General features: G+C 45.5%; 1 protein-coding gene across 1 annotated transcript in view; it reads right to left on the bottom strand.

Annotated features, from left to right (window-relative positions):
- LAMB1 (laminin subunit beta 1) overlaps nucleotides 1-11,234 on the bottom strand; it is an 83,171-nt gene extending 71,937 nt beyond the window's left edge. The window contains exons 1-5 of the mRNA XM_049893058.1: nucleotides 11,151-11,234; nucleotides 10,889-11,012; nucleotides 9,672-9,847; nucleotides 6,418-6,553; nucleotides 3,091-3,164 (exon numbers count right to left, since the gene is read on the bottom strand). Of these exons, the coding sequence (XP_049749015.1) occupies nucleotides 3,091-3,164; nucleotides 6,418-6,553; nucleotides 9,672-9,847; nucleotides 10,889-10,925 (423 nt within the window). The 5' untranslated portion in view covers nucleotides 10,926-11,012; nucleotides 11,151-11,234. The remainder of the gene's footprint in view (nucleotides 1-3,090; nucleotides 3,165-6,417; nucleotides 6,554-9,671; nucleotides 9,848-10,888; nucleotides 11,013-11,150) is intronic.
- Nucleotides 11,235-13,187: the final 1,953 nt, after the last annotated feature.

The following is a 13,187-nucleotide window of genomic DNA, read 5'->3' as shown; positions in this document are numbered from 1 at the left end:
TTACTTAAAGAACAAAAGTCTTTCTACTCTCCTTTGTTTATTCATCAACCTTCTCAGGCCTTAGTTTCTGCACAATTGTCTCCAAATTTATAATAAAAGAGCTATGAGTTTTGAAACATCTAGCTACTACACAAACACATACTGTATATACTGAGTTTTGCTAGCCTATGAGTTTTGCTGACAACTACGGGTAAGAGTAAGTATTCTTCATTCTCACCCCAACCTCTATTCTCTTCTTGTCCTCACTACTACTAATAGTATCACCAACCTCCTAGTTTATCCAGCTCTTCTTTCCGCTGTTCTGCTTCTAATCTTTCGAATTTATGCTCTTTCCAGTTCATGGCTCAATCTTTGATTCTAAAGGACCTAACTGGCTGCCCTTAGAAAACAGGGGCTCCTCACGGCAATGATTCCCATAGGCAGTTGTAGCAGAGGTTATCAAAGTTTGGCAACAAGGGGATATATGTGATCTGCAAAATCTTTCCAAGTAATACCGATAGGACTCCTGGGTTGCAGGAGGAAGTGCCCTCCTACCTGAGAATCACAGCCAGCCTTTGCATTAAACCAACCCTCTCCTAAGTCAAGCCCTCCATTCACACTTACCTCAACAAGAGCCTCCCAACTTGCCCTCTCTTCTCTCTGTCCCAGTCCCTCCTCATTTCCTCTTGGGTTACCTTCCTCTCATTTCCTAGTTCGCATTTCCTTGCCAATGGCTCCCTACTTCCTATAAAGCTCACACTGATCAGCATGGAGTCAAGGTCCTTCTGACTCTAATCTGCTGTTCACGTTTACCTCCCTTTCTTTCCAGCACTACCTCACACTTGAGGAATAGCTACATAGTACTCGCTAAGCAAATGCTTTCTGAACTGTCCCACCACCACGAACGACTTTGCTCTCAGATTGTTTCCTCTGCCAAGAATGGCATATCCCTCCATGTCCTCACACCGAATCCTGCTCATTTTTCCTGGCCCAGATCAAATGCAAGCCTAGTCCTCTGCTTGTGAGACTGTCTCCCTTTCCCAGGTGAAAATTAATCCCACCTCCCTCCATGCTAATACAATGTTCACTGTCTGAACTGCTGTTATAGCAGCCAGCACATTCTGTCAAGTATTACAAATTATCTGCAAGTATATCCTTCTCTTTTGTAACATGGGAAGCTCCTGGAGAACAGTGATCATGCTCTTTCACAGGGTGAGGGCAGTCTCTTGCAAACAGAAGGTTGTTGAATTCATTAATCCACTCACTTCACTCACTCATATGTATACAGCAATCACCACATGTTAAGCATCAGCATATATAAGAACTATTCATCAAGTCTCCACTACACGCCACGGCAGCAAGGTTCTCCCTACTCCTAACTCAGAGGGTTATCGCACAGAACCCTGTAAACTAGGTATTATTCCCACTTTAGCAGTGAGAAAGCCAAAGCTCCAGTGATACATACCAGGAAGGAGCAGAACGGGGACTCATACCCAAGTCTGTCCAACCGCAAAGGTGCTTTTCATGCACGAGCTCGGACCTGAAGGACACATTTCCTCCCATAAACTAACGTCTGATTTCTTGTGCCCATTCCTGAGTCTCAGTTCAATCACCACCTCCTCTAGTAAGCCTTTGGCACTTACATGCACAATTACATCTCTGGCCCACTGTTTTCATCTGAAATGAGTATTCAACTACAGAACACGGACCCAGAGGACTTTTGAATATAAATGAACTCAGAACTACCCATGTATGCTAAGAGATGTCCTTTCCAAAGTAAAATGTCAGTCCAAAAGATGGGACCAAAAAATGTTAACAAAGGTGATTTTGAGTACTTTTAGGTGTTGTTTAGCATGAGAATCCCTATGTGAGGCTGAGTTTAAATTCTAACCGCTGGGTTGAGCGTGTGGTTATGAGTGAGACAAGGGTCTGAGTGACAAGGAGTCCAACCGCAAAGGTGCTTTTCATGCACGAGCTCGGACCTGAAGGACACATTTCCAGCAATGGAAAGCACCCCCTCCCCAATTTCTATGGCCCTCAAGCCTGACTGTAGGATAAAGGAGATCTTTCCACGTTTCCTGTGTTTGAGAAAACATTTGGGGTCCATCTCTCAGCCAAAGAAGTCTTAAATGCAGAGGTTTCATGAAGGCCCTCCCCACCACTCTTTTTATCAGGCATCAAGGTCACGGCGCAACCTTCCTGCCCTGGCACGACAGCAGATTACTGGGGGGTGGACACAGGGATGAAGAGCTCAGGACTAGGAACTGCACAGTCCCAATGTCCCCCCTGGTTACACTCTGACTTCCAGAGCCACCCTTGCTCCTTGGCCTCCCAGGCATTGGTAGAGGACACTTTTGAGACTTTTAACGACACCCCTTGCCCATATGGTAAATCTATCCCTGGCAACTTTTCCTAACCTGAGAGGGTGCAAATGAGACCCCCAACTCCAACTGAAAAAACTATTCAAAGTGATTTTAATCTGAAAAGCAATAAGTAAATGATGGGTTTTATGTGCAGCAACATGTACTTTAAGCCATGTGAAGTCTGTCATTTCCAGGCAGCTGCTTCAGAAGAAACAAAGGCACTTTGTACAGAGAAATTCCCTAGTCCTGGAGTCATTTTACATTTCTAAAAGAAAAACGGTGAGAAAAGCCACATTTAAGAAGGCGTGTGCATTTTTTAAGGAACAGTATAACTGTTCCCACAAATTTTGCAACACCCTGAAAACCAAAGATAATATGCTTCCTTTTCAGTTACCAAACTCAGCATTAACACATAAACACAAGGGATCAGGGATTTACTCTCCAGATGTTTTATTGTGGTCTGGGGGAGAGTCAAAGCTGCCTCTCTCCATGGGGAAATAAAAAGACATCTAATTAAAAGTTTACAGTTGAATTACCTCAGAATAGTGGCTCTCTCTACTTAATGCCATGAAGATAGAGTATTTCCTAACTGTAGTTATCCATGCCCGCATTTAAAAAGCTGCTCAATTATCTCAATTTATGGAAATGATAATATTCAAGTTCTTAGGTCAATTCACACATCCATTTCAAAAGGGGAATTACACAATGTTCTCACATGTCATTTGGGAGAAAGTTATGGATTCCTTACCTTGAAAGTCATTATGAGATGGGTAAAATGGAATTCTGCTTCCAAATCCAGTTGGATTGTTACATTTTCCACACCTACAGGAGATTAAAAATTTCAAAAAGTTAAAAGAAAAAGGAAACAGTAAGGTAAACAGGAACAGCTGTGAACAGCTGAAGCTATTGTTTAAAATGATCTTTAGGTTCTTCCTGGAAATCCTCTTTGCATTCTACCTTAGGCAGAAGGTGAAGATAATAAACCACTGCACTGATTCAGGTGGCAAGGCTCCAGTCAGATTGACTCTTCAGTGTCTATAAATCCTTCTGGAGTTCCACATAATTGAGTCTGCTCCTAAGAGCAAGATGTCTGGCAGAAGGCCTCTCGTTGCTGTCAAGAAAGACATCCTTTGCTTAGAAAGAAATGAAACAGCTTCTAGATCCCCTGAGCCAAAGGGGAAAGGCGGGAGGCACTTCCTGTGCACAGTAGGGGGTCAGCTTGCAGTCTGAAGCACTGGACACAATCCTCTTCCAGTAGAAACACAAATATTCCTTTTTTCCTCTGCAGCAGCAAGGAAAATAAATAAGAGCCTACCACATATGGTAGCTATATTCCAATTTAGAAAAACCGGTCTAGAATGGGGAAGCCTTTGAATGCACTGCCACAATTGAAAAACAATGCCAAAGGGACAAAGAGTCGGCCAAATAAATAAACTGGTCCAGAACAAATACTAACATCTCCCCTTTCAGGCCAAAGCCTGAACAAACAAATGAGCCTTTGCACCATGCCCTGAGGGTCAACCTGCCCCAGCTTTAACACACTAAAGAGGCCACTGGAATTCCAGCAATGGAAAGCACCCCCTCCCCAATTTCTATGGCCCTCAAGCCTGACTGTAGGATAAAGGAGATCTTTCCACGTTTCCTGTGTTTGAGAAAACATTTGGGGTCCATCTCTCAGCCAAAGAAGTCTTAAATGCAGGAAGACAGGAATGTGTCAGAATGAATCATGTCACAGAATGGTGTATTTTCAGGAAATCAGTAGGACTTTTTGAAATAAACTCTCCTGCTGGACAACTGCCAAGTCCACTGGGGGGAAAAGTGGTCACTGGAACGGATATGAGTTAGCTGGAATGTTTAAAAAAAAAAAAATTATCATCATACTAACTAACCTTATCTAACTTATTAAAAGACCCATATTACAAACCTACTCTGGACATTTATTTTTTGAGTGAAAATGTAAGCTAAGCAGCAATATGTCTCTGCTCTGCCAGGCTTTTAAAAACCTGCAATATTTGTTCAAAATTAAGAGATAAGGAAATAATCTAAAGTACAAAGCAAGGCTAGTGCCATTTCTGTAATAAGAACATAGGCTGCAATGCATTCACCAAAAACACACAGCATTTTAGGTTTGATAACCTGATAAAGGACCACAGTTTTTTGGTTTGTTTTTTTAAATATGGGGAGAAAAATACACAGAGAAGAGAAACAAGATCATTCTTCTATAATATATTTGATTATGTTAAACCTAGAAATGGATCATTGTGAAAGGTATATTAAAAGTACCTGTACACTCCCAGTCCATTTTTGTGCCTGAGCACTGATAATTTAGTGCTGCCATGTATAAGTGCAACTTGTACAAAACACACAGAAAATAGATAAAACAAATTAACAAAGGAAGTCTTTAATTGTGAACTATCAGGCAACTGAAAGATGACGGGATACAGTAACAATCAGCCTGACTTTCTAAAGACTAACCTCATCCAATCTCCTATGATAAAGTGGCAGAGAACTCAAGCCCTCTTATTTAAAAATTCCTTCTTTCTAGCATTTGGCCTCTTTTGCCCCACAAATTCAAAGGTGTAGTCATCAATTTGCTCATTGCATAATTAAGAAAAATCTGTCTATAGAACTATAAAACCAAAAATTAAACTCGCTGCCGTCAAGTTAGTTCCGACTCATAGGGGCCCTACAGGACAGAGTAGAACTGCCCCACAGGGTTTCCAAAAGTGCCTGGTGGATTCGACCTGCCAACCTCTTGGTTAACAGAGGTAGCTCTTAACCACTACACCACCAGGGTTTTCACGTGCTATGGAACTATAGCGCGTGACAAAATGTTTTACTGTCTATCGACTAAAGTGGGAACGGTCTTGATCCTACCCTTTAGGCATTTTTCTAATGGTCTTTCCATTTCACTGGAAGAACGTGAGCAGACAGGAATTACTTCTAGTCCCTGCTTACAGTAAGCGCTATGCTATTTCAGAAGTCCTCTGTGACTCAAGTGCAGATTTATAGAAAACTCTGCTTCACACTTAACTATCAACCCACATATTCTCCTGTAAGAATTAACACAGCTCTAAATGACACGTGCTTTCTCCGGAGCAGTCTATCGCAATCAAGTTTGTAACCAATGGATGCCCAAGACCAACCTATGAATACCCTTGCTAGGAACCAAGAGACTTCTAGAAAACAGGTGCAATTTAACAGTCAATGACAATAAAGTCTATCGGGGGAGTTTTTCTTTAAAAATGATAAAGGACTGCAAGCATCCAAACACTTTTCAGGTATAGGGCTTACAATAAAATGATCTAGCGGTATCCAGTGCTTTTTACGGCCAGGTTTAGTTTTAATGCTTTGAGAGAGGTTCTCATAATTTTTTTAATTTAATGATACTTTGTTAATTAACAAACATACTATACATTTATTGTCCAAATTTCAGCATTCAAGTGTGAAACAAATGTGAAATTAATCTGGGCTCATTTTTTCACTGCAATAGTAATTTACCCTACTTGGTGAATTTATTAAACCAAGATCCAAAGGACAAAGAAAGGAAAAGGGGCCACTGGGGAAACTAAGTCATGTTCATGTTGACAGAGTCTTTGAAAAATGGTATCAAAGTCTCCTTCACAGTACTGTATTAAATTTTCTTTAGACAGAAGCGGGGGCCGGGGGACTGTCAATCTGCCCTTTCCTTCGGGGTTGAACAATATGAAAGATGCTATGTTTTGCGGAAGAATAAAGGCCTGAGATAGTACAGGGCCTTCCCACGCCCTCCCCGGACTGCACCCTGCTCACCAACATACACACACTCCCTGAAAGCCCCTCTCAGGATGAAGACTACCAAACACTCCTTTGGTCCAGCATGAAAGACGGCTTTCTTATAGGAAGTGCATGCTTCAGGAAGGAGTATCAGATTTTACCAAGAGAAGTTAGTGCCCTAGGCAATAAATCTGTCAAAGGCCGTAATTACAGGACAAAGAATCCACTGGTAATTACACACACTCAAGAGCCTGTAACCCCCAACCAGGTTACCATCCAATCACACCCCATGGAACTTGTTCCCACACAGACCACATACCATTTTCTGATTGCCACCAAATCTTAAGGCGGTTTGGAGCAAATGTGGTGACCACATTTTCAATGAGATGACTATCAGGATTGAGGGTCTCGTGATAAGGATCTTGTGAATCGCATATGAAACATTTTTTATCCTCCTGAAAACAAAGTTAATTTCATGAGTCTTGTAAGGAATCTCACAAGTTGACAAAAACAACTCATCAAACCCACAGTGTAAGATTTAGCCTACCTGCATCAAGAAAAATGAATGTGGCAAAATGACTTACCTCATCACATGCCTATCACTTTAATTTACCAAGTCTAAAACACTCCTGAAAAGAATTCCTTCCTCTCTGAAAAGTCAAGGTCAAAAGTAAAAGAGGGCATTGTTTCCATAAACTATTAATTTAATCAAAATCAAGTTTTTAGGCTTAAACTTCAATTCCAATAAATAGCTAGAGAAGCTTACTCTAAAGTAAAAGGTGAAAGAGGTATTAGAGAATTGTTGCTGATACGAAGCAAACTGAAAATGAGAGAAAAAAGAGAACCTGATTTTCCAAAACCTAAATAAGGCAGAAATCAAGTATAACGCAGAAGTATTTACAGCGGGTTTGGGATTTAGAGAACAAGAGTTCCTAGCTCCTAATCTGCTCAAACAGTGAATCAGAGGTGGCAGCACGAACGCTAACCTACACACTGCTCAAAAAATCTGGGGAAGGTGGCATTGGGCTGTCCTGCTCTACTGGGGACTGCCATAGCCTGGGGACAACCCAAGAAGCCTCGAATTGTACCTTTACTCCTGGAATTATGATTTAAAAAAAACAGATGCCTCTGAGTAAATTCTGACTCATGGCGACACCACGTGTGTCAAAGAACTGTGCTCCACAGGGTTTTCAATGGCTGATTTTTTTTGTAAGTAGATTGCCAGGCCTTTCTCTCAAGGTGCCTCTATGTAGACTCGAACCTCCAACTGTTTGGTTAGCAGCTGAATGTGTTATGAGTTTGCAACATTCACGGACTTCAGAATTAAGGTACTGTACTTTTTTTTTTTTTTTTTACTGACTCACTGCCATCAAGCGAATTCTGACTCACAGTGTAGACTTTAAGTTTCAGAGTAGCTCTGAATTTCTCATCTCATTTTCCTTTTCCCCAAAATGGGAACCACAGCCACCCTAGCAGTTGGGTCAGGAGAGTTCAGGGAACCCTCCTCATACTTCATCATAAAAAAAAAAATAGTGAACAATAAACAATATGGCTTCCTAGTTCCCTTTTTCACATGGAGTTCTGGTCTATGTCTGACTTCCTGAAAGGCATATTTTTCTTAAGTCTGAAAATAATGCTAAGGGTGAAATCTAGAGAGACCTGCATACATCTTAGAAATGGTGCTTCAGCAAGGGTGATATTCTTTCAAGACTGCACTTTTAAATTTGTATTTATCTAGTTAGTTATTATTTTGTTAGTTATTATCTTCTTCCAAAAAGGATTTGGAGACTGGCAAGATGTATTAGCTAAAAAGTGTTGTTCTGTGCCTTTGAGTCTATTCCACCTCACAGCAGACCCTGTATGACAGAGTAAAACTGCCCTATAGGGTTTTCTAGGCTGTAATCTTTATGGGAGCAGATGGCCAGGTCTTTTCTCCCCAAGAGTGCCTGGTAGGTTTGAACTGCTGACCTTCTGGTTAGCAGCCAAGTGCTTAAACCACTGCACCACCACGGCTTCTGAACTAAAAAGTAGAGACCGGACAATCAGGGATGCAGTGGAACCCTGGACAAAACAAGCTCCCTGCCTCAATTTTTGTACCCATTAAATGTTTGAGAAAAGTGGCTGCCCAGTCCTTTCTTTTAGGTCCTTTTATCTGTGAAAAATTAAAACACACTCCAAGATTTCATGGTTAATTATAAAAACAAGAGAGTCTGGCTCTACCTGCTTTTAAGACAATTAGTCCAATTCTCATTCTTGTCGAAGCTGGTTTCAGAGTCTGCTGATTCATTTACAGGATGTTTAGGTCTCTGAATGGTAGCACAATATTTCAGGTAAAAATTAAATGTTAATATTAGAAAAGATAACATCAGCTGCCTTCATTAACTTGTAGTCAAGGAAACTAGTACAGGGAACAATTACCAGAACTTCGAAAAAAAAGCAAGTGTAATTATAGCCTCCCTTCTAATCAGAAGGAAGCAGTCTAGACATCTTTGTATAAACCTGGAAGCAAATAAGTAGAATCCACTTTACCACATTCCTTCAGTTTAATATATCAGGTCTCCAGAATGGGTTCTCTTAACATTTTGTAAAAGTGACTCCAATTTAAGGCATCTCCTGTGCAAACCACACAACACTCTGTCTTTCTGAAGGGCAGATCTACAGATGGGTGGAGTGACCAAAATTAGAGCAATTGGCCTGGAGCTTGCCCTGCATGTGACACTAACACCTTCAGCTTATGTTAGAGGCCAGATATCAGCTTCTCTCTTTTTGTTTTAATCAAGGAAAGACATTCTGATTCTGGATACTTTATATTTCCTGCCATCTTTTAAAATTAGTTTTGACTTTGTAAAACATGACCTCTGAAATCTAAAATCTGGATCCACTTTTAGCAAACTGCTTTTGAAAAACACACTGTTAGAAACACCCTGAAACGTCAGGAAACCCTGGTGGTGTAGCCATTAAGTGCTACGGAGTTGTACTCTGTCCTATAGCGTCGCTATGGGCTGGAATTGACCAGACGGCAATGGGCTTGGGCTGAAACGTCATTTGGTCCTCTTCTGTCAGGGTACCACGGAACCAGGGCATTTAAAAAAAAATAAAGTATCTGATCCTGATATTTAATACAGGTAGGTGGAAACACCACTTAGTAAGAAAAATAGGTTCAGTGACTTGGGTCACCGTGCAAGGCGTCTGTGAGTGGATACCCTTTAACCAAGTGATAATTCCGGGGAAAATCCAAGATCATTGTTCAGTATAAAAAAGAAAAGATAAAACTGCTTTTAAGAAACACTTCCAAAAAGTAAAGATTTTTAAAAAATCGGTCCTTTTGGAGTCCCAGGGTCAGGTCTAAGGCGCGCCGCTAGCGCGCGGAAGCGGCAGGAAATGTTTGGCGGATGAGACTGTGCAAACTGAGATGGGGAGAAGGGCGAACTACCAGCCTGATCCCGGGACTCCCTGACTGGCCGCGCTTCCTATCTGGATAGCTAGCAGGATGCGGAGTCCCCTGGGCCTGCCCCTCAGGTCTGGACCGGAGGCGGCGCGAGCTGAGCCGTGAGCAAGTCTCTCCGCCCTCACCTGGAGGTGGCTGACGATACAGTAGGGCTCGGGTTTGTGCAGCCCACACGTCGAGGTCACCGAGAGCTTCTGCGCTCGGCCGATAAGAAGGTCGCCCGTGGCCGGGTAGCAGCTGCCCTCGGCACAGCCATAGCTGAACTCAGGTTCTTGAGCGCGCACTCGGGCTCCGCACAGGGCTGCAGGCGGGGTTGGTGACAGGGTTGGGGACACGAGCAGAGAGCAAGAACAAGGAGGGGCGGGGGTAGAGTAGATTCACAAGAAAGCAGAATGCACACAAGGGAGAGAGACACAATGGAAAGATGAGCGAGGAAGGGGCCAGGAAGGCAGGGATGTGGTGAGGAGGACGATGCGGAAAGAAAAACAGAGACGTCATCACGGTTGTCCTTCATTCGAGAGCATCACTCCCGGGAAACCCACTGACGCTTGCGCCCACCCTGATCCGCCCGGGGTAGCAGCTCTCATCACAAAATGTGGCTGTAAGGACCGCCACTTCGACATGCCGGGAGCTGGGCCCAGAGATGCGGGCCGCCCAACGCCGCACACCCGCGTGCTCGCAGCAGCCTGTGCATCCTCGGTATGAGCGTGCGTGTGTGTGCCCGCGGACATCTGTGAACGCGGAGGTTCGAGTGGTGGGTGTGCGCGCGCGCGCGCGACGGTTCCGGGCGTTCGGCCCGGAGCGAAGTGCGGAGCTTGCAGTTGAGGCCGCTTTTCCGAGCGAGGGGCGAATGGACTATCCCTGCGGCTCTGGAGTGGCTTGCACGCTTCGCCATTCCAGGAAAGCTCCGGGTCTAGCTGTTTCTGGTGCCATCCGGAGGCAAACGGCGAGAGTAAATTAAAGCCACATGGCCCCAATCGGTTCCCAGGACGAAGCCTGCACTGAGCTCGGGCACTTTCCCGTGAAACGGGCTCCGGAAGAGTCCTCGTGGCGAGGCCCTGCACCCCTGGAGCCTGCCCCCGCGCGGTGGGGAAACCCAGCGTTAAGGGGCCGAAGGTGCAAAGACCCAAGCGACGGCCGCGGAAGCCCCTGGATGCGGGTCCGCGCGCGCGGTTCCCAGACACCACCGAGGCCAGGACGGTGGCGTTTAATCCCAGGGGCAGAATTTCCTCCCCAGTACCTCTCCAATTTGCCGAACTCCCACGACTCTGGAGCAACCGGCTTTGAGGTTTTCTTCCCTCAAGCCCGCCGTTCCCCTGCCCCACCGCTCCCACAGAATTACCTAAGAAACCGAAAGCGAACACCTGGAGTAGCTCCATGTCGGGGTCCCTGCAGCCAAAGGGACCCGGCAGTGGAGGGGAGAACACGCCCGGCGAGCCGCCTGCCCTTTTTTCCCGTCTTCCTTTCTGGAGAGGTGGAGGGGAAAAAAAGGCAAAAACGTTCAGAGAGAGGAGAGGGGCCCTTCTATTTCCTGCCGCTCCCACGGAAGCGAGGGAGGGGGGTGGGGACAGGGGGAAATCGCGCAGCCACTTTGTTCTGCTCACCCCCGGTGCGAGCGCGCACTCCGCTGCGGGCAGCCCCGAGCCCAAAGAAGGGAATTAGAAAGTTTCGCCTAGGGAGGAACCAAGGGAGGCGCCTCCGCTCATGCGCACACGGCGGGCAGGGGCTGAGGGGGCGGGCGGCGGGAGGCCACAGCTTGGCCAGGAGGGGGTGAGGTCTCGGGCCAACCCTCCGGGGATTCCTCTATTGTTTTAAGGCCGCGTTTGCGGGTGCTCGCTGCGGGGCTTTGCTGTTCCAGTTCACTGTGAGGGGCTGCTGGGCCGCCCCGGGGTGCGCGGAGGGGTCGAGCTGTCCAGCGCGGGGGGCAGGATGTGGCGGGGCTGGTCTCGGAGATAGGTGTTCAGATAGGGAAGCGAGGCGGGGGGGGGGGGTGCTGCTCGGGAACCTACCGCGGACTCGTGCATTTACATTTGTGAGATGTGAGTCACAAAAAGGTGCTTGAGGCTAGAAACTCTTGCACTGCGCGCACCGGGAGGGCAGGTTAACCCTTTCGAAAGAGGATTGACCTGCCGGGCTTACTCCTGCGAAAGACGTGAACCCCTCGGTGTCACAGAGTGTGAGAGTGCGCGACATCTACAGTGTGTTCACACGAAGGAAGGGAAGTACTATTCCTTCTGCATTCTTTGCGCACACATTTATTCAGGACCTACCCCTGGTCCCTGTCACCGAAAAGATCACAGCATCGAATTATCCACCTAATCCAGTTTTTAAAAGTCTACCTCTTACTCGAATCCAGACGATGGCTTTAATTCAGTTAACGTCTCGAGCGACACTAATCTTTGTTCTTCCTTTTCCCATCTCACCTTGACAGCGTAGGCGCAGCCGCGCAGCTGAAGATCTCTCATGAGCCGCCCCTCACCATAAATCACAACCTCGACGATTCTAGAGAAGGACTCTGTAGTCTACAGATGGTGAGGTGGGGGAGAGGGCCTCTCATGGATCTCAAACAGTTCTGAGTGTGACCTGTGTGGTTAAATTAGTGATAAATACAAACGCACTAATCTCCTGGTGGTTGGAGAGGGAAAAAAGGTTGGTGGGGGACCTCACCATCCTTTCTGTGAATTGGCTCAGTCCTGCCGGATTAGCAGTGGATGGAGCTGACGCTTGAGCTCTATAGTCCTGCTCTGGGCAGATGTGCCTGGAATCGGGGGAGTATAGTTAGGTTGTTTGTCCAGTCTGGAGATTTTGCTTGGGTTTAAGAGGCTAGTTGGTCAGTTTTTAACTTAGCTGCAATGAAATAAAGTCCAGGGAAGTTTAATCATTAGATCCTAGATTATGCTGCTTTACGAGTTTGTAACACCCACTTGGCTGAGGGAGGCTGGAGCCTCAGGCCTTGGTGAGGCATCAATTATTCACCAAATCAGCACATGCCCTGCTTCGGCCTCCTGACATTTTTGCCTCAAAGGATATTCAGAATTCTGGGTGCTGGCTAAGCAGCCCAGAGAGCACTGAGAAAGCCTGCCCTGTTGGGAGTGTCTAATATTGCAATGGAAGGTCTTCAGAACTTAATTAAAATAAAAATATTCAAAGGCAGATCTCTTCTTGTCAAGCTTTTAGTGCCCTCGGCCAAAGTTGCATATTATGGCTTTTCATCCATAAAAATTGCAAGCATCTTCAGCTCTGCCTCCTTGACCTTGGCTTCTGCTCTCACTGCAGCTGAGCTCTCCATGCTCCTTGGTATACTAGCCCCTGGTCAGTGACACTCCCAGTGTGCAAATTCACCTTCCTAAAGCCCGTCACTCTCCAGACTACCGCACTCTGAGTAGGTAAGCCTAATGCTGCTGAAGAACTTAGAGGGGTTTTGTTTGTTTTTTAATTTGTGTATGTGTAAGGGGGGTATGCATAACGTTCACTCACATTCTGACCACTCTGGCTAGGGTTTTGTCTATCTCCATTTCTACCTTTATCACTTCTGTCCTGGAAGTGTGCCTTCGTCTCACCTAGGAACTCCTGCCTCTCTCTTCTGTGTGCTCTCTCTTCCTTGGCTTCTCCCTCTAATATACAAATCTCAATTTCACCCC

Source organism: Elephas maximus, chromosome 8 (assembly GCF_024166365.1).
Source record: "Elephas maximus indicus isolate mEleMax1 chromosome 8, mEleMax1 primary haplotype, whole genome shotgun sequence".
Taxonomy (NCBI): Eukaryota; Metazoa; Chordata; class Mammalia; order Proboscidea; family Elephantidae; genus Elephas; species Elephas maximus.
This window is presented reverse-complemented; position numbering and strand designations above follow the sequence as displayed.